Genomic DNA, 21009 nt, shown 5'->3' with positions numbered 1-21009 from the left:
GATTCAAATTTGAGTGACTTAAGTAGGATTGATCAAACAGAACTGCCGCTAGAAGATTGAAGACATAATCACTGCACCATAGCATTGCATCTGAAATCTCCAAAACTGAATTTCCCAACGTTTCCATCAGTGCAAGCGTTCACTATCTCTCAGCAGCGTCTGCAGTATGCTACTCAATTTTAGACTAGTACCAAATCCTATTCATCTGCAAATGATAAATGTAAATAAGAAGGATACAACCATTCGAAGATGAAATAGCACTTTAAAACCTTTTAATAACAATTCATTCAAAGGTTGCAGAAGATACGGTTTCGACAAAATGATCCTGTGACGTGCATTCACCAACTAGACGAAGGGTTGCTTCCAAGATATTTTCGACAAAATTTCCTTAGTTTCTCTCATTAAGCACCTTGAAGGGAGGAAAGCTGGCCCACAAATTAGGGGCAGAAATTAGAGTAGGTTTGAGTTAATGAGCTCTATAGAAAACTTCGTGATAGTGTCCAAGTCGGAGATACGAATGATGAAGCACCATTTGCAAAAAAATCCCAGGAAAGTAGACAACAATCAATAAGACCGTAACCAAAAGGGCTTCTTTAAGATTTCACTCAGGTATTAATTAGTCTCGTTAATCGTCACGTCGTGCGCGATACAATCTTCCATGCTGCTGCAAAATCTGGTAAATCTAGGGCGAATTTAACGAGGTTTTTGGTCATTTTCGAGAAGTTGTTAATATACTATTATTAAGTTTATTTGAGCAGATATCAAAATGAGGCATATTTTGAGGCCAAGATTTCATGTAAGCGCATGACCCTGCCTGTTGTGGCTTTAGGATACACTCAAAGTCTTTTCTACGTCTCGTAAAAGGCGACTAAAAGTGATAGAAATTTGTGAACTAGCGACCTGCAAATCTTGAAACTACTACTACCGAATCGTCAATAAGGCGTCAAAAAAGGACTGACCTCACGACAACGACCTTTGGCTATCGAAAACGAGCTATGATTGTTTTCTGAAATGTGCGCTCCTCGATACCGATAGTGAGTGTCTCCAGAATGCTGGCTTTCTTCAACTTAAGTAGGAACTCCAGCGACATAAACTAGATATTCTGGACCTGAGCCCCATGATGGTGGGACTCTGGAGATTACTCCAGATGGGATTTGATAAAAGCTTGCTCGGACATGTGATGGAGATACACCGTCTTGGGGACCGCAACGGTGGATCTCTGCAACTTCCACCGCCTAGTCATTGGTGCAGATTGGTCGAACACAGAGACTGCCATAAGGTCAGCTGGGTTTCAATTAACGGACACCCTACGATCAACTAGATGGACTTAGCACTTGTCTCCTAGATGCGCGTAACAAAAGTGGCGCTGACATCGGCCTCGAAAGGGGGTTGCTTCCGCACTTCTCACAGGGTTGGAGGTTCGGCTAGGTTCGACATTGACCGCCTGTATGACCCAGATGTCGCTCGAACGTGCGAGAGTTATCTTGTAGATATACTGAGTAACCTGCCTGAGAGTTCTTTTCTCGCGTGCTACACAGGTTGTCGGCTACATTCCTGAAAGGCATCATAAGACCTGACTACCTACAAAAACGTGGAAACAGATCGATAAACGGGAGGGGTTGAAGGCTTTACTGACTGCTGCAAGTAATGGCAGGCTAGACGCGATGAAACTCCAATACCGAACAAAATCCCGATAAGTTCAGCGTAGTATGCGCTGTGACAAGAGAAAATTTGCTATTGCGGTAATCAGGGAAGCGGAATATGCCGCAGGTCGTAAAGATTTTAGAAGTGTATACTACATCAAGAAAGAGATTGCATGTGGTCGCAAAATTTGAATGGTCCTATGAGGGACGCCAACGATCGATTTCTTATCGAAGATGATAAACAACTGAAGAGGCGCAAAGAACACTTCATCATGGTTCTTAACCGTATCACATTCACTGAGGTTCCTCCTCTTGTGGATGAAATGGCTAGTTACTGCAGTACGTGGATACGGACCGATCCTCCAAGCAGAAGAGAAAGAATTCCAATCATCAAAGCACTCAACCGGAGTAAAGCCGCGGGGCTTTATGGTCTCCCCGCACCTACAGTTACTGCAGATCTCCTGCCTGCTGATCCTGGAATACAATAAAGAATATCTCGAAAGCTTGATTGCCAGATAGCAGGCTGGTTTCCACTCTAGAACCTCCACAGCATTTACCACATCAACACCGATCGTTTTTTAATTATCTTCGGTTTAGGTGTTCGGTTAACCTGCTCTCCATCGATTTTCACAAAGCTTCCGATAACGTAAACAGGGAGTGTACGCAGGAGGGGAATTCTGGAGAAACTAATAGCTATTATCAAAGCGACATATGATGGCGCTGAATGTCTCGTACTGCACCCAGGCAAAATATCGGAGGATTTTGAGGTCCAAAACGGAGTCCACCAAAGTAGCATCCTGCCATCGATATTATTTCTTCTTGTTATTGGTGATATTTTCGATTTGGAAAGTAGAGTTTAACTGAAGCTAACAAAACAGAGGTTCTCAGTCTGACGGGTCATCGCATTCTCCCTATCTGCATTAATGGGCAGAGCATGGAAATCGTCTGACCATCTGTGTATCTAGGAAGCCTGGGTTCTGAAGACGGTGGCACCGAACTGGATGTTGCCCGACGGATTACCGCTTTCGCTGCCCTGTCTAAAATCTAAAAATGCAGTCACCTCTATACTAAGATCAAGCTTAAACTTTTCTCTGGTAGTTCTATGCGGCATGGGAGCAACACATTGAAAGTGAACTCCAATGTTAACCAAAAGCTCCAAGTTCTCATCAATATCTGCCTGCGTCATATCATCCGAGTACACAGGTCTGGCACTGGTACGCATTATGATCAGAAGACGGAAATGGCAGGGGATAGGTCACACTTTAAGGAGGTGCAACAATTGCATTACGGGCTACGCCATGCAATAGAATCCACTCCTCCAAGATGGCCGACGAATGGGTCGCCCCAGGAAGGCACGAGGGGCACTGAAGGGCACTTCAGGTAATCGTGAAAGATAACGCGTTGATGTGGTTGACCCGCGGCCAAGGACCGAATGGCAACCATATCGTATGGTCCTAAAATTCTTTTCAGATTTTTGGATTCGATAATTTCCGAAAATTTTCCGAACACATTTTCGCATCACTCATTTTACAATCTACGTCAAAACTAAAATCTGCTTGTGAAAGTAAAGACCTTTTAGTTGATACCCTACATGAGTACATTAGTTGAAAAAAACTTTGAAGCCTTGAAGTAAAGTTACGTCACTCGCTGTGTGCCTGGGGTTTCATTCCCATATGTCTACGTTTGAATCGGTGTAGCAGTTTTGAAGTATAATCCGTCAGGGGGAATGATGCTACAGGCTGCAACTGGGGTGTATCAGTACCACAATCCCACAATGCTTCCTTACGCCGGGCACTAACATGGAAAATGTTTCGTGGATTCCACTTCCTCAGTACAGAATGAACACGTATCATCGACTACTGAATTTTGCCAGTGTGCTTCTTCTTAGTATTTAATAGCAGCATTAGTCAACGCTATTGACACTCAAATTTCATTGCTACCCATTTCGCAGTGACTATGGTGCAGTCATATCATATGCGTAAGATCTGGCGTGTGTTGACAAATTTTACCTTCACACACACAGTTGATGAACATACTCCATAGAAATGGCAGTAGCTCATGACAATGGGGACACCCATTTGTTTCCTCTGTTGTCAGGTATCCTTCAATACCTACTTCAACCCAGAACAATCCCAAAGTTAGCATAGCAAAGGTCCACTTATCTAAAATATCAGCGACAGTCAAAAGCCCCTTCAACGTTCACAAACACCCCCATGGGGTACTCGCCTTTCAGAATTACTATATTGAAAGCAAAGAATGTAGAGTAGACTCACAGTACTTTTCACTTTGGTAAGCATGTCCGTGGGACTTTAGTGACTGCTTGCGAATATGACTCTCAACCAGTCTTTTCAGACATTTCAAACCGAATAATGTTAAGCTGATCTGTCTACAGTTTTCAGGGTGTGAGTAACAATCAATGGCAGCCTTTAGTGTGCCTACAATCAGCTCAATTCCGCCATCTTTGTAATTTGTAGCTGTAGTCTCCTATCTTTCTTGTTCTCATTCCATCAGTGCCATTCGATCCTGTTGTTTCATTTGCTTTTGGTGCTAACATTGCACCATGAACTTCGTCTTGACTCCATTAATGTCCAGCCCAAGATTTCGTCCCGACTACCGTCTGCTTTATCTAGATAAAGGTGATCTGTGCATGCTGGGTTATTCCTGGCATAATGTCAATAATGTTAAATCGGCTCGAGAAGTCAGAGTCAACGTAGCCCAGCTTATAAAATTCTTCGGGGTACCAAATTTTCTTATGGGCGTAACTAGGCTCACCCTGGCCAATGTGCGAGGCCAGATAGCAGCAGCAGGATCACTCTCAAGACCAACAACGGTCTACGACAAGGGAATGCCCTATCATGCGTCCTCCTTAACCTGTCCCTGGTAAAAGTGATCCGTGATGCTGACGTAAATGCGAGGGGTACGATCCCCTTTAAATCCAGCCAACTACTGGCCTATTCTGACGATATCGACATCATGGTAAGAACCACCCGAGAAGTACAAACTGCCTTCAACCAGATCGAGCAGGCGGCGCAAGATATTGGGATCCACATCAATAAAGAAAAGACAAAATATATGGTGGCAACGTTAGCACCAAAAACCAACCAATCAACAACATCAAACCATGACCTGTGCAGGAAGAACAAAGATAGGAGACTACAACTTTGAGACTGTTGATAATTTCTCCTACCTAGGATCGAAAATCAGAACCGGATGGACGATTCCGTAGACTACATAACGACGAAATCAATGGGCGATACCATGACCGTCCGGTTGTGGATAAAATCCGTCTCAATAGGTTACGTTGGGCGGGTCACTTAATGCGTGTGGATGAGGATGATCCAGCCCGGAAAGTCTATAAGGGCAATATCTATGGTAAAAAAGAAGAAGAGGCAGACCCTGCCTGAGATGGAGCGATGCCGTTGGGGGATCGAGATATCGAATTGGTGGCCCTCGGCGCAAGACCGGGATGTCTGGAGTTCCTTATTAGGGCAGGCCTAGACCGGATACCTATTGTTACGCCTTTGATGATGACGATGACGCCATCATAGGTGAAATCGATGAGAAAATATTCCATCGCTTGCTGCAGAGTCGCTTTGGTATAGGACGACGATGCTCTGGGTATATGCAGCTATTAAGCCCCTCAAGACAACGAAGAATATATTATAGATCTCATTATAAATCAGATGATGCCTATTTGGCAGTTGTCAGTGACAATGACTGTGAAGTCTATTTGTTGATGCTTCATCTCTGGGACCTCTGTTAACTGCGGTTATTACGGCATCCATTTCCCCCCTGTAGGGGACTGATGCCGACAGACTGTACTGTGAATGGCTTCAGTATTCACTCTCTCCTTGTTGGCAGAGGGAATTCTAAGCGTGTTGCAATTCAAGCTCGCATTACTATGACAATGAGGTCCGAGATTTGAGCGAATATTAGCTCCCCTATATGTTCTGGTATTCATCAAGGCGAGGAGGTGGGGGCGTTCGATTAAGTAGTCCCATCTGGAGAGGCCCACTTTTTTTCAGTGAAAATGAGATACTTCCAAGAACCTTCTTATGCGATACTGTTAATTGAATAATCCGCAGTCCGTTATCATTTGTGTTTTTATGTAAGCTGTTTTGTTTTGAGTAGAGAAGGTGCATGCGTTCATGCGCAAACTGCTGGACTCCCACAACGGTACGCCGTTAGACGACCCACTAAAATTCTCCCCAACATCAGGGAAGCAGCCACCTACCGTTTGACACATTACTTAGAGCTAGTCCTCACGCTCTCTTGACTTTCTTTCTTTCACCAACTGGAGTGGGGGAAAGTAATTGTTCGTTCAAGGAACCCCTTGTTACCCGGTCCATCTACTAACCAAGCTCAATTTTCTTCGGAACATGAAGGGCACGAACGCTCTTGCGGTTCTAGATGACTTTACGTTCCTTATCGGGACCACCCGCGCGATCACCATAACGGCCGGGCAGTGCCATAAGCAGACACCACTCGCAAAGCTTCCCGTCTCTTCACTTGGGTATGGCATCAGCCCATATATCCATGCCGTAGAGCTGAACGGACTGCGCTCCTCCCAAAAAAGACGTCTCCTGCCAGATATAGGGCCCTAATATTCGTTATTAGCCGACTCAAAGCTGCAGTATTGTCCGCTGCTGCTGTGATTTGCGCGAAGAAACTAATCTTCGAGTTGAGCATTAAACCAATTTATTCAACCGCTGGTTTTGATTCTATAGTTAATACGCTGATCGATATGGGACGCAGGGTTGGCATTCTCTTTCTGGTCAGGATTATCACTTCGGTTTTTTTGGGCAAGACTGATACCATGAGCAGTCATCCATCCGCTTATCCGTCGCATCAATGTGTCAAGTCTGCGTTGTGCCTGTTCAACAATGGATGCGGCGACAAGTGCGGGAATGTTGCCTACAAAACCAACCGACCAGACGCAACACTTCTATCATGTCGAGTCTTAGCAGACTATCATAGGTAGCGTTCCAGAGATGCGGCCCTAGAATGAAGAAGTGTGCTACTCCCGACATGATCTCCATCATCTTCTGATCGTCTAGCTTCTCACAGAGCAGGGAGCTATCTCTCAGATAATCCCTCAATAATAAAAGATAGCTCGGCACATGGGTGAGTTTTCGAATGTGTCTAACATATCTGTCCATTTTACGGAATTGAAGGCATTTCTGACATCAAGCATTATGAGGAGCACTACCCGTCAAGATTGGCGGTTGTGTTCCTCGGCTCGACCAAACGCCTTCACGACCTCCACAACAGCATCCACATTTCTCTGCTCTGAACCCGACCTTCCTTGGAGATAAATCGCCGGCAGCACGAATCGCTTCAGCGAGTCTACTCCAAATGAGCCCTTTTCCAGCCGTGTCAAGCATACCCAACAGTCAGTATTCAGATAGAACCTCAGGGTGAAAAGGGGGCAGTGCTCGGCGTCTTCCGCGTTGTTGGCGTCAACACATACAGCACGTCTGGGGAATAATGTCCATATAATGCGGTCCATCTGGTCGGTACTAAGAATGTTGGGTTTCGGCAGAGCCCCAATTTTCAAAATGACTAGTTCATAGCCAAGTAGCCACGGGTCTCCATTTACCTTGTTGGTCTAGGTTCTGCCAGTCGTCAGCTTTGCTTTTATTTATCGCACTATGGATTTTACTGATATGTACTCTGCCTTTGTGAGGCTTGCCTCGTCATGGGGGTGAAAACATTGTGCCAAACGGCGGAGCTTATAGTACCCCTTCTGTAGGTCCACCAGTAGGCTTATCAAGGCATGGAAGCTTTAAGAACTCGCCACCTGTCAGCGTTAACATGGATCTGATATTTAAAACTGCGAGCCGGGTTCTGGCCGCCATTTATAACATCCCCTTGTCTGGGTTACGAATGCCCCATTCTAGAGTTCTAACCTTAAAGTCACCTTCAACCAAGATTAGCCCCTCCATGCCCCAAACAGGGTCCTCCAGGGCATCGATCGTGAGTCGAAAGTCGGGCATCGTCTCATTCGGCGTTAGATAACACTAAAAAACATTATCTTTAAACACCAAATTCAAACAAATTTCCCTCGGCATTTTGCAAGAACCCGAAGTTGAATGCCATCCGGCACCCAGATGGCAATGATATCCGAAAGGTCGAGATGCCGTGAAGATAAGTCCTTGTTCCGGTATTTCTAGCACTCGATTAGCTTTTACCTCCACAACGCACTGCGTTAGCAGAGGGGTCCTAGCCTAAATATTACCGATTTCTACCACAGCAAATTATATTCCTACAGCATTAACAGAAGTGATACCTATCCGTTCAATGGTTACGTCTGGACATTCACGCTTTATAACCTACTCCACTTAAATTTTTTCTGTGAAGCAATCAACACATCGAATTTCTAGATAACACATAAGCTTTAGACTAAAAACGAAAGCCTTCTCCCTCAGTAGTCCCTTAACTGCTTCGCAAAACATACTCTCTCTAGTTGTTTTCGGGGCTACTTCAACAAGGACCCGGCCACTCTTCGTTTCCCATATGGAGAATACTTCGGCTCCACTGATTTCGGGATTCATTTTATAGTGGATTCCACTGAGAACTCCCGTAAATGTGTTGCCTTCTCCCTGTTTAATGAGCAGAGTCGGCGGTCTAGTCCTGATTTTTTTCCTGGTCTTTTCTGTTTGTTTTCCTTTGGGCAAACGGCTTTCTGACAACATAGCGTGTTGTTTTCTTTTGCCCTTCTTTCCATTCTTTTTTGGTCACTAGAAACTACTTTGACAGGGTCTGCTTTAGCCACGGCTTCCTCATTCCGTTTTTTCCCCAGTTCGCTTCGCAATGGGCTGCTTGTGATTCGTAGCGCTTTAAGTTTTCCCTTCTGTACGACTGCTTTTTGCGCATCTTCCCTACTATCCACTTTCGCCTGCAGAAGAAAATATGGTCCAGTAGTTCCTCCAGTTCAGTCAGCTGTTTTTTATGGCTTTGCTGACGTTCTTCTGGAGGAACGTTGCTGACCGCATGCGCATACCATCGTGCATTTCCAAATGAACCTTTCCTCTTCGACTCTAGCTAAGGCAATCGGCTGTATTTCCACCAGGTTCGTGTCCGAATCCCTCTGCTCAGGTTTAGCGACTTTGATTGAGGGTTTTTCCGGAACAGGAACACAGTGAGATACTGAAGTTGTCATCTCCGCACCGACAATCGCGTCGCTTTGCAAGACTTTCCCTCTACGCACAAACGCATTCAACTCGGCCTCTTTTCCTGTTATCTGTTAACTCACGCACGGATCAGCGCTCACTCGACGTCAGTCGGTTCGCCCTCCTGCCTCGTAGAGGGTACTCGCATCGTTCTCCGACTCCGTAGTCTTCTCTGAAGGGGCGTCAACTTTATTGAGGCTTATATTTCGAAATTTGATTCTCAAACCCAGAATTTCGCTTACAATGTCAAAGCCGATAACAGAAGGTTTTATTTTTGGCTGACTAAGAACTCTACTCCAAGTAAATAGTTCACTGGATGGCCGCTATTATATGTGGTGTAGTAGCTCTTCTCCAGGAAACCGGTTCCTGCCTAGCGCATCATTCGTAATGTTGTTACATTAAGTTTATATTCGGGTAGGTTATCGGCTAGCATTAACTAGCACGTTCCATGAGGAAATGCACAAATGGTTCGTCCGTTTTCGTTCATGGGTTCGTCTTTGTAATATCGATCCAGCACGAGGCTCCTGAGTGGCTTCGTAGCAATTTGTTTGTCGTGTAGGATAGTGAGCCCTACCCAACCCTCGACCCAGAAGACCAGTTAGTACAATTCGTCCCGTTTTTCGGCGCGGGAGACTCGCCTTCATCCGTTTCCGTCAGCAGTTTTTCATTAAGAACGGTCTCTCAGTGGTTAGCCATGTGGAGGTGGAGATAGCGTTCATTAGTAGAGCTATTATTGTTGGTTCCAAAGGCATCTCCCAGGTTTTATGCATCGTAGGCATCAATTCACGTTTCTTCCTGAGACCTATACTACCCTTTCACCGCCCTGAATAGAATGAATTATAGTTTTGGTCTTTTGATCACCCCATGCTCATAATATCTCGGAATGCTATACGTATACGGAATGTGAATATGCGTAAAGCCCCTTCACAATAATTGACATGTTTAAATATTCGAAATAGCTTTCTAGATGGCCCACGAAAGCTCGGGTGCTACCATTGTAAATTGAAACTGTGCCAATTAGATACAAGGAACACATATACTTATTTGAGAAGATATTGTATGCACGATGTATACGCACTTATCCTTTTTTTCTCCAATCTTTCCTTAAGGAAAGCCTTTCAAGACCTACTTAAGACATATCCTTATTAAACTCGTCAAAATCGTGCACAAGGCGGTTTCAATCAAAATCAGGTAAATTACCTGTAATTCACAGTAATGTCATGAGAAAGAATTTGATGTGGTTTCTTGGGAAAAGTCCTTCAGCATAATTATTGTGGTTTCTAAGCCTTCATTAGTGATAAATTTGTTGTAAGGGGGTGTGGTGCGTATAGTCTGTGGTTTTCCCAAGATTAATTGATATCCGAAATTTGCTTTGTGGTAACCATGAAAGCCGAAGTGAATTTGGAGAATTTGTTAATTAACGTCAATAATTATCTTTACGGTTTCTCCTGGCGAACTTTGGTAAATCTCGATTATGACTTCTCGCGCGGGATTTATCTTTATGGAATATTTTTCGCATCAGATTCATCATTCTAATTGATAAATGTGCTTCACCAAGAATCTTTCTGAAAAGAATAACAATTCTGCTAATGTATTACTCCGTTGTAGCAAGTCCTACATTCCCAATCCAATTTCTATAGCTGAACGAGCGATAAATAAGATCTCACATGTGCCACGAAAACAAAGGCATTGTGAGGCGACGGAAAATATTCTCCATTCGGAAGCATGTATTATCGTAGTATCCATATCAATACATTCACTGTCAACCCCATTTATCCTGTTTTAGCCCTATTAACGCAAATATACAGAGTGAAAGGTATGAACCCGCACACCATTAGCGAGCGCAGCACAAAAGGTATGAACCTCGTTCTGGAGAATAACACGTAGTAAATAGGAATGATACCATGTACGCCTCCTACAATGTACTGTAATCATCCCTCACAATGCAAATGTGAGCTCAACGTTTTCATCTGATTGTAGTAAGCATCGTCATAAAAATCGGCCTAGTGAAAATTCTATTTTTGCCACCGTTCCCACATTTATCTCCCCGGCCTTCCCCCTCCCGTGCAACATTGGTGATAAAAAAACAACAATACAGAAGAAAAGAAGAAAATATTCATATTATTCGCCTTTTATTCGCAACTTTTCCTCATTCATTCTCATTGTTTTTTCTCGCGTTTCTTTCACCCGTTTCATTTCCATCTTTTCAATAGTACCGACGGCAACGATATTGGGCGGACCAGATCTTCACGTTGATAAAGGGAGCACCATAAATTTAACGTGTACCGTTAAATATAGTCCAGAACCACCTGCATACATATTCTGGTATCACCATGACGAGGTAAGGATAAGCGTAAGGACACAATAGCTTTCATATCATAATTACGCTAAAGCACGCTTGAACGCAAGAGCCTTGCAAAGTTTTCCCGCTTGCTCGCGATATAGCGCGATACGGGTCCTTTTATCCTGCATGTTTCCTTGCTGCCCGTGTTATCATTTTTGCATGCCCTCCGCCCCACGCAATCCTTGATCTCGCTTTCGTTCAAAGTTGGCACCATTAAACCCCGCATCCTAAACATTACTCACGTATGTGTATTGTAGCAATTTGTGCTCTTGTGTTTGTGTTTATGTTCCTGGCCACAATTGTTATTATTACTTTGTCCTTTGTGGTTCTAACCACCTACAGAAAAGCGGACGGATATGTGCACAGTCCGCTGGACCATGACAAGTGACAGAGGGAGCAGAGAAATGTGGAAACAAGGACTTCAACGAATGTAAAAAACAGCGCACAGGTGAACACAGTAAATGGAAAAAGTATTAGCCGTACCACATGTAGCAGAAAGTCCTTTCTCGCTCCTGACCTCATGAAATCTCTCCTTTCAATAAATTAACAACTCGATCGAAAATTGCTTGTTCAGATACTCGACACAAATTCGAAAACCAACCACACGAAAAGCTCAGAGAGTCCTCGAAGATATCAAAACGATTGCAGGATCCTATTTCCGAAACCTGATTCCGTTGAGCCTGCTTCAGTAGTGAAATGTAGTATTCGGCAGGTAGTTTAATGGATTTCAGGACGAAAGTAAAACACCTCCGTGATATGTAGTTCGGCAAACAAAAATCTGTTTGACTTTCTCTCACTTTTGCTGGAAAGGCAGTTGTTTATACTAGAAGGATTGCAGGCTACAATGTAGATAGTTGGCAATTTGCAGGGCGTCGGCCAGATTCTCCACTAGAATCTACGAACTGCACATCCTGGCTGATTGTGTTGTCTTGTAAAGGGCATACGCTGCGCTACCACATGAAAGAGCACAATAAGGCGGAGAAAGCTATCAACCGTTTTGGTGTTGTGCAAGGCTGGTGTGTTGGATTCCTCGTGATATTATTAGACTTTTCAGTTACCAGACTATATTAAGACTAGAGCTAAGGTAAATATCCAGAAAACAAGGTATGAATACATTCAACCATACCCATACACATACATTCGTACTCCTCATATTTATTCCAAGTAATATTAATATTTTATTGAAGTACCAACTTGGACTATCCGCTAGCAAATGTTTAGTTCAGTTTAGTGAGGTAGCTCCTAGCATTCAGTCACTTTGTTAGGTTCATTGTATTGTTCGCGGAGGTCGCCTATTCAATAATCTCCCGCCCGCGGTGTCCGTAGACTTCTGCGAACCTAAGAACATTCTCCTCATGTATTCCTCGGAAACTTGGGTTCTTAGCAAGAAAAATTGCGAACTCTTGGCCGCGTTCGAGAGAAGAATCCTCCGAAGAATTTTTGGCCCCCTACATGAGGATGGACGATTCCGTAGCCTACACAATGACGAAATCTATGAGCGATACCATGACCGTCCGGTTGTGGATAAAATCCGGCTCAATAGGTTACGGTGGGCGGGTCACTTAATCCGTATGGATGAAGATGATCCCACCCGGAAAGTCTATAAGGGCAATATCTATGGTAGGAAAAGAAGACGAGGCAGACCCTGCCTAAGATGGAGCGATGGCGTGGGCCAGGACGCCAGACAGCTTTTAGGGATATCGAATTGGTGGACCTCGGCGCAAAACCGGGATGTCTGGAGTTCCTTATTAAGGCAGGCCTAGACCGGATACCGGTTGTTGCGCCGTTGATGATGATGATGATAAGAACATTCTCCAGAGCAAGAAAGTGCGGTGATTTTTCGCTGAAAAAAAACCTTACCGAGATACCTTTATCTTACGTGGACCGTAAGCTGCAAATAAAGCGCAAGGCCATCCCCTCTTCCTCCTCATATTGGACGCATATAACCGAAACCAACACCTTATCTTTTCCATATGGTATTTTAAGGAACAGTGTCCCGTTAAAAGCCCTACTAGCCCTACATGCCCCACTTCTTAAGGAACATCAAAAATACCGCACTAATGGCCCCGGGTTCTTTCACAAAAATTTTCGCTTTCCGGAATTCAATTGTCTCCATTAAGCTGCGAGAATCCTTGTAATTATACCCTTCAGAGTGGACTTGACAGTGGATGGCAGGACGCCAAAAGCTGGGTCCGGCCTCACCATTGTGGATCCAGACCCTTGGTAAGAGATGAAATGACATATATCTCCGACTAGAAAATTTTTCAGAACGGCCGGACCAGTTCCATAATAAAATTTTCCGAGAACATCCCTGCGCCCGATTCATCTATATGACTGAGCCATCGGTGAAGATTACTAGGTCAGTAATCCCATTGTTCTCTTTTGGTCATTACAGCGAAATATGTTTTTCCAAAGATGAATCTAGAAACCATGTAGTCAATAGGCATCAAAGCCACCTCATGTTTGCCAAGGCATTTCCGGATGAATGCATGACATTATGATTGATTGCCTTTCCACGAGCCATGGTATCAAGCTTATATCCGTCGTTGGCTGCTTTCAACTTCAGCGCTAAATGAATAAAGGGTAGATTTAAGATAGCTTCCATCGCGGTACATTGCTCCAGTAATACGTAGGTAACTAAGCCATTGTTCCAGGATATGGTGCTTTCACGTTAGCTGGGAGGTGTTATGCACTCCTAAATACTTAACTATTTGTACAAGCTGAATTTCCGCTCCTGATAAGGTAGGCAGGGTGTAGCTACTCCAATTAACGTTGCTAGTAAACATGTCTAGTCCAGTCTTCCTAGCGTGTACCTGAATCCTTTATAGAGGTCCCAACTGTGGACTACATGTAGAGTTGCAATTAGTACGGATAGATCGTCCACAAATGCTTGTGCAGTGACCGTTCCGCCCTCCAAGAAGCATAGCATGGTGCCCATTACCAGCAACAGTAAGAAAGAAGCGAGAGCCCTCCCTTTGGGTAGCCCCTAACACACCCTACCTCAAATGATCCAACTGATTAACAGCGGATCGGGTCCATGCTGCACGAATGAGACATAACTGAAGGGATATCGCCTCTTCAATTTTTGCCGTAAGCTCGTGGAATGCTGTCTCCATGCCTAAAATGAAGTGCCTACTGGTCTTTCCAGTCAGGAAATTAGACTGATCGGCCTTCAGGCTTTCTCATCAGCTAATCGCTTTGTCTGTACATCCCGCTCTGCCATCGTTAAACATAGCTGACGGCTACGTTCTTTGAAAAACACCCGCTTCAAATTCCATGCTCCATGATAATTCTTAGCTACCCTGAGGCTCTTGTTAAGAACCTCTTTGTATTGATTACAGGCAGCAGTTGAATCAGACTTTACAGATTTGTTGAGGAGCACCCTTGTCGTTCTTCTTCTCTTGTGCCAAATCCGAATTTCGCCATGGCGCTTTACCCTTCTTTGTCGTATTGAGTGAAAATTTCTCTTCGAAAGCTTATCTCATGCTAATTGTGGACATTAGAGTTATTTTCTCTATGCCGGCAATGGATTTGATGCGCCTCCCAGGGATCGCAACTCGGGCTCAGTCCTATTTTGCTTGTTGCCCGATCTGCCTTCCACGGATTCAGAAATAGAGTGGTTTGAGATGAATTCATGTCCATTACGGAATCAATGCGACTGTGATCCGGGAGCGTAACATCGCTTGATACTCTCCACACTCCAAGAAGAGCATCAATGTCTGGAGATGTCACCATAACGCCGATGACCTCTCGCCTATCCACGTTGAAAAAAGTGGGTTCATTACCCAAATTGAGGATCTGCAATTCAGTACTTATCAGATACTCTAATATACTCACTTCTCTTGCTTTGGTGTTGGAACTTCTCCTCCATACATATATAGTGGGTGTTTACATCATATCTTGGTATTACCGCCATGATTTGATACCTTTGATACATTGAATAGCTCTGATGAATGTTCCACTGGAATCTTTGAGAGAGAGTCTTTTTATCTCCCTATTGGCTTTTTTATTGCCGTTTTAGTATCATTATCACATAGGGCATTACCCAAGATAGTCAGGAGGCCTTTTGAAACCAACAGCCAGGAGCGGGATCTATTATTTAAATTGGCAAACAGGACTTGCTGTTATGTCGGAAATTTAAGCCCCTGACTTCCCCACTAACAAGACATGTATGTAAATGTCTTGCAGTTATTGATCCGACGACTGATAAATGCACTTTACGGTGTGCCTTACAATATCCCAAATTTATTTGAGAATATCACATCTCACATCTACGTCTCAGATGATGATGCCGTGGGCTGCACGCCTCTTCAATGGCCTTACGAGACTACACTTGTATTATGACAGTCTCAAGCCCGTAGTAGACCCGTCAACCCGTTTGTTCCAGAATCTTCTTTATATGTTGAGGATATTCAGGACACCAAATTCTCTCACACAACGTTGAGGGACAAGCAGCATTGCCTGAGCCACTTTACTGCGTGGATGCAGACCAAAAGCAAAAAGAGACTTCTCCCAAGCTCTTCGCACTGCTTGGTATCGTAACCAAATAAATTCGTAACGTCGTACAAGTCCTATCCATCGGCTTTAATAGCCTCAGCAGCAAGTGATTTCACCATTGCTGGTCGAAGCATCTTTGCTGACCCATAGAGTTGAGATCTTCGCGGGCCGCTGTCGCCTCGGTTTGGCCTTAGCCGCAGATGCCCCGGACGTTCGTTTCCCCTCAACCTTGGCACAACCTCGGTATTGCCCTTCACTTAGCGTTGGGTTGTCTCGATCGAAATTCAATTTTGGTTCAGGTTTTGTATTTTGAAGTTTTTCATATTTTAAGGCCACGGCCTTAGTTTTACCGGGGAAATTAAGTCGATCTCAATGGAGTCCCTTCTACCAAAACCAAATTAATTGGAAATGGGAGTTCCTTTGTATTCAGAGTTTACCATTCACAGCCCCATCTTGACCCCTGTGACCATTCAGCCCTCTGGACGATAGCCACACCTTTCTTAGGGTTTTCATTCCCGCTTAACTTCAGGTATCCTCCTGCTTTCCTAAAGGATCTTCTTTACTGAGCTCCCTCAACCTGGCAAAATGGCGATATGCTTGTGCACATGCTTATCCAACATGTCCACAAGTATCTAGGTCGCACGAAGTTCTTCATTTTGCATTGTTCCGGTTTGGAGTACCCTGATGACAAGATGCTGTGCAGTTGAGTTGAATAAAGCTTACAGCTTTCAAATAACAGTAACAGTCACGTTCCACGTGCTTACCCTATATTGAGGGTCATCAAGTTCGGTGCATCATCGACAGAAACGATATTATAATTTAGCCCAATTCCGACTCTGCTTGGGTCCATTCCCAGTTCTAGAGCCATTTAGCCATCATCAACGTAGTCGAGGCATCTGAGGAAAGATGACATCGTTCACTGAACCCTTACAAATCCTTACAAGGATAAGGCGAAATGAAGGAAATAACCGATATCAAGAAGGGAAATTATCGGCGAACGACGCTTTACACTCCGTTAAATTTTGTGCATTTTCCTTCATATGTGGCTCTGATAACAGCTATTAAAAAAACAAAAAAGAACTAACGGTTTCGTCCAGAGCAGAGGCAACTCTTCAGACACTGCCTTACCTCTGTCCTGGTGCAGTGTGACCGGAAGTGGCAACAGGTGGAAAAACGCTCCTTTATATAATCGCAAAAACACGACCAGGTTGTGAATTATATTGAAGTTAAACCGCCAGTAGTCCGGTTCAACATCATGTGGACGTGGACTCAGGACCATATCCTAAACAATTACCTAGCTTTAGTCTCGCTTAGACTCAAACTACTGGCGGTTTAACTTCAATATAATTAGCAACCTTGTCATGTTTTTGCCATTATATAAAGGAGCGTTTTTCCACCTATTTCCACACCCGGTCACACTGCTCCCACAGGAGAGGTGAGGCAGCGTCTGAAGAACTGCCTCTGCCCTGGACGGAACCGTTAGTCCTTTTTTATTTTTTTAATGTTTGGGTGCCATGTCCCAAACGAGGGACCCGCGGACCAAAAACTGTGAGAGTAAGTTGCTCTCCATTTGGTCCGGTCCAACATCATGTGGATGTGGACTTATCCCATATCCTGAACAATAGCTATTATGTTAGATTCTCGGGAATGCGCATACCACTTTAAAGACACTATCTGCTCACTCAGTGGAAAACTTCTTCGAAACTGACCGATAGCAGGGAGCAGCTGAATTCCATTCCAGTTTCCGAACTCAAAATTGGTGCCCTATTTCGGATTCTTAACGATCATTCTCTTTTTGCACTCATTGGCAAAGATCTAAGCTTCCCAACAATGCGTGGAAGGAGCAGTTTAGCAGAAACTACAAAAACTGTACCGAAAAAAATCAATAGGAGGAAGACAAGGTCTTCGGCTTTACTACGTATGAGTAAGTTGATGGCAAGATAATTTTAACCTTGTGGATTTTCACCACTGTAATTAGATGCGGAAACAATACCCAAGCGAAACCCAGCGAGGATCTCATTCAAAGTTTCTGTTAGCTCCCCTCTTGTTACGTACATCCAGAGGACATCTCGTAAATCTTCTGCTGCTGGTGATTGCAATGTGTGTATCTAATACTTGTACGCTGTCAATAGGGTCTGTGCTCGAACAAAGTGCCGTCAATTCCGAGACATCCACAAGCCTTTCACCCCTAACGTTGCACTCACGGAAACCGAGTTTTTGCGTTACATGTCCGAGCAAGGCGTTATCAGAACCCTCCTTAACATTCAGATTCCCCAATATAACCGCAATGTTACATTTAGGAAATCGTTCCTATACCATATCGAATTGATCGCAGAAAGCCTCCTTCCCCCCCTATTTATGCGTAGCAACGTACTTTTGTGATCTCACAGTCGAAATTCCGTCTGTTAACAGGTCCCAGAACATAAACATTAATCCGACACCGTATCCATCACACTTACTTTTCCAGGTTGCTCATAGTGCCACAAGAAGAAGAGGTATACTTCCCTGAGTCGTACCCCTGGGCATGGGTTAAGTGAATTACACTGAAGCCCAGTATTTCCAACCTGTACTACTAGTACTCCTGCTGAAGCAGAAGTACGGGAGCATTTTTAGGAGACTCGGTATCTTCGTCGAGGAGTGGTCACATATTAGAGAATCCATCCATAAGTCCTTGACAAATGCAAAATATCCCAGCGCATGAATCAATCCCCTTCAGAGGCTTAGTAACTACTTTCGCGTCATAAAGAAAATTTGAAATTTGCCGATTAGGCCATAAGGTGCATAAAACATTATTTATTTAAGTTACATTTTAAAACCATCAAAGAACACAAAATGAGCTGCCAAATAGCTGGCAGATATCTTGTCTCAATATAGGGCCGATGTGGCAGTGTTGCGAGAGATGGGTTGGACAGGGACCGGTTTCCTAGAGAAGAGCCACTACACCATATACAATAGTAGTAGTATTTACCGGATGGCAAATCAATTGTTCGAAGTAGGTTTCCTAGTCAATCGAAAAATGAAACCTGCTATTATCAGCTTCGAAAATATCAACGACAGGCTATGCACTCTGCGTTTGCGAAATATAAGCCACATCACCATTCACGCCCTTACAGAGGAGACTGCAGGTTCGGAGAAGGATACCTTTTACGACGCAATAGAACGAACCCTCGAAGCCTGCCCCAAGTATGACATCAAAATCACACTTGGAGATTTTAACAGCGAAGTAGGGACGAATCCCGTATGCAGTCGATACTTTGCCTCCCACAACTTACACAAAACAACCAATGACAGCGGACCAAATTAGCAGTGCCACACGAGATGGTTCTTGAAAGTGCCTGGTTTGCATGGAAAGTGGTTCACAAACATACGTGGGCCTCCCCAGGTGAGATCACTTTCAACCAAATTGGCCACTTGCTAATTGAACGCCTTGACCAGTCAGCCTTGATGAATGTCAAAACATATAGATAAGACAGACTCGGACCACTACCTCGTTAGGGTGGTGCTTCTAGCTCGAATAACAATACCACCGAAAATCTCCTCTCACAATCAGGTGAGAGTGAGCACTAAAGCCATCCATAACAGAGTCCTCCGTAACACATATAAGTCGGAAATGGATGCCACATTAATCGCAGTTAACAGAAGTCCTTTAAATGAAGCATCAATAAATGATCTCCACAACCACCTGAAGACTGTTACCATTGATACGGCCACAACGACTCGTTTGACGATGAATGTGAACTAGCAATGCGAAGATCTATCATGAATTTCATCGAGAGGAGAACTGACTTCACGAACGGAAAAAGTAAACTTGGGAGAATCAAGTCTCTGAACTGCAAAAGGACAGGAAGCAACCCTACCCAGCACGGAAGTTATAGCAAGAAGTCAGCATCCTGCCGGGACAAAGAAATCTGATTTCCGGCAAAATGGGCATACTGGAGTGATGGGTAAAGTATTTTGATAAACTACTCAACACCCAGAATATCTGCGAGTTGGAGGTCCCGTCCACTGAAGACAACCGACATATGCTGCTACTACCAAACATGGAAGAAACAATCCGTGTAATCTATCGACTTATAAATCATAAGTCGCCAGGAGCCAATGGAATTACTGCCGAACTGGTTAAATATGGAGGCGACGATCACCTGCACGAAGCAGTTCATCAACTGATGCTCAAGGTATGGGACAGCGAATTAATGCCTGGCGATTCACAACGAGGCATTATCTGTCCCACATATAAAAAGAGGAATGCCAGGCGGTGCAGCAATTATAAGAACACCTTGTTAGTTCCCTCATCCAGATCGAGCAGGCGAGGACATTAATGGAAGCAATACGAAGTACAGTACAGTAACGTCGGCACCAAAGGACAAAGAAGCGACAACATCAAATTGCACTGGTCAAATAAGAGCTATGAAGGTAGGAAACTACAACTTTGGAATCGTTGATAATTTCTCTTAGTCAGGGTTGAAAATTATGACCGATAACAGCTAAGACGAAGAAATCCGCATTTGCACGCGTCTGGCATAGGAGCTCCCGTGATCGGGCTATGTTTTAAGCGGGCCAAATTCTCCTTGACTTGGCACAGCTCGTGAGCCTTCGCCATCTTAGACAAGAATCTCCCAAAGAATTGTTGGCGCCGTACATAAGGATGGACGATTCCGTAGCCTATATAACGACGAAATTTATGAACGATACCACGACCGTCGGGTTGTGGATAAAATCCGACGCAATCAGTTGCGGTGGGTAGGGCGTTTAATCCATGAAGGCGAGGATGACCCAGGCCGGAAAGTCTATAAGGACAATATCTATGGTAGGAAAAGAAGACATGGCACACTGTACTTCAGATGGAGCGATGGCGTAGGCCAGGATGCCTAGCAGTTTTTAGGGATATCGAGTCGGTGAAGCTCGGCGCCAAACCAGGATGTGGGAATTTCTTATTAACGCAGACCTCGATAGCTAAATAGTGTCCGGATAGCTGAGTGGTTAGAGCGCAAGGCTGTCGTACGGAAGGTTGCGGTTCAAATCTCACTGGTGGCAGTGGAATTTGTATCGTGATTTGACGTCGGATACCAGTCGACTCAGCTGTGAATGAGTACCTGAGTCAAATCAGGGTAATAATCTCGGGCGAGCGCAATGCTGACCACATTGCCTCCTACAATGTACTGTAGTGTACCGTTACGGTCTTGAATGAAGTGCTCTAACACACTTCAAGGCCCTGATCCAACATGGATTGTTGCGCCAACGATTATTATTATTAGATAGGATACCGTTTATTGCACCGTTGTATGAATTCGCAATCCCTATCTCACAAGCTAGTCATTACCCAACCAAGGCATTATCTTCTCGGCCAACAATA

At 44.2% G+C, this 21009-nt stretch overlaps 1 protein-coding gene across 1 annotated transcript in view; it reads left to right on the top strand.

Annotated features, from left to right (window-relative positions):
• LOC119650265 (kin of IRRE-like protein 2) overlaps positions 1 to 21009 on the top strand; it is a 435476-nt gene that overhangs the window by 354967 nt on the left and 59500 nt on the right. The window contains exon 7 of the mRNA XM_038052879.1: positions 11029 to 11156. Within this exon, the coding sequence (XP_037908807.1) occupies positions 11029 to 11156 (128 nt within the window). The remainder of the gene's footprint in view (positions 1 to 11028; positions 11157 to 21009) is intronic.

The sequence above is a fragment of the Hermetia illucens genome, chromosome 2 (genome assembly GCF_905115235.1).
Source record: "Hermetia illucens chromosome 2, iHerIll2.2.curated.20191125, whole genome shotgun sequence".
Taxonomy (NCBI): Eukaryota; Metazoa; Arthropoda; class Insecta; order Diptera; family Stratiomyidae; genus Hermetia; species Hermetia illucens.
This window is presented reverse-complemented; position numbering and strand designations above follow the sequence as displayed.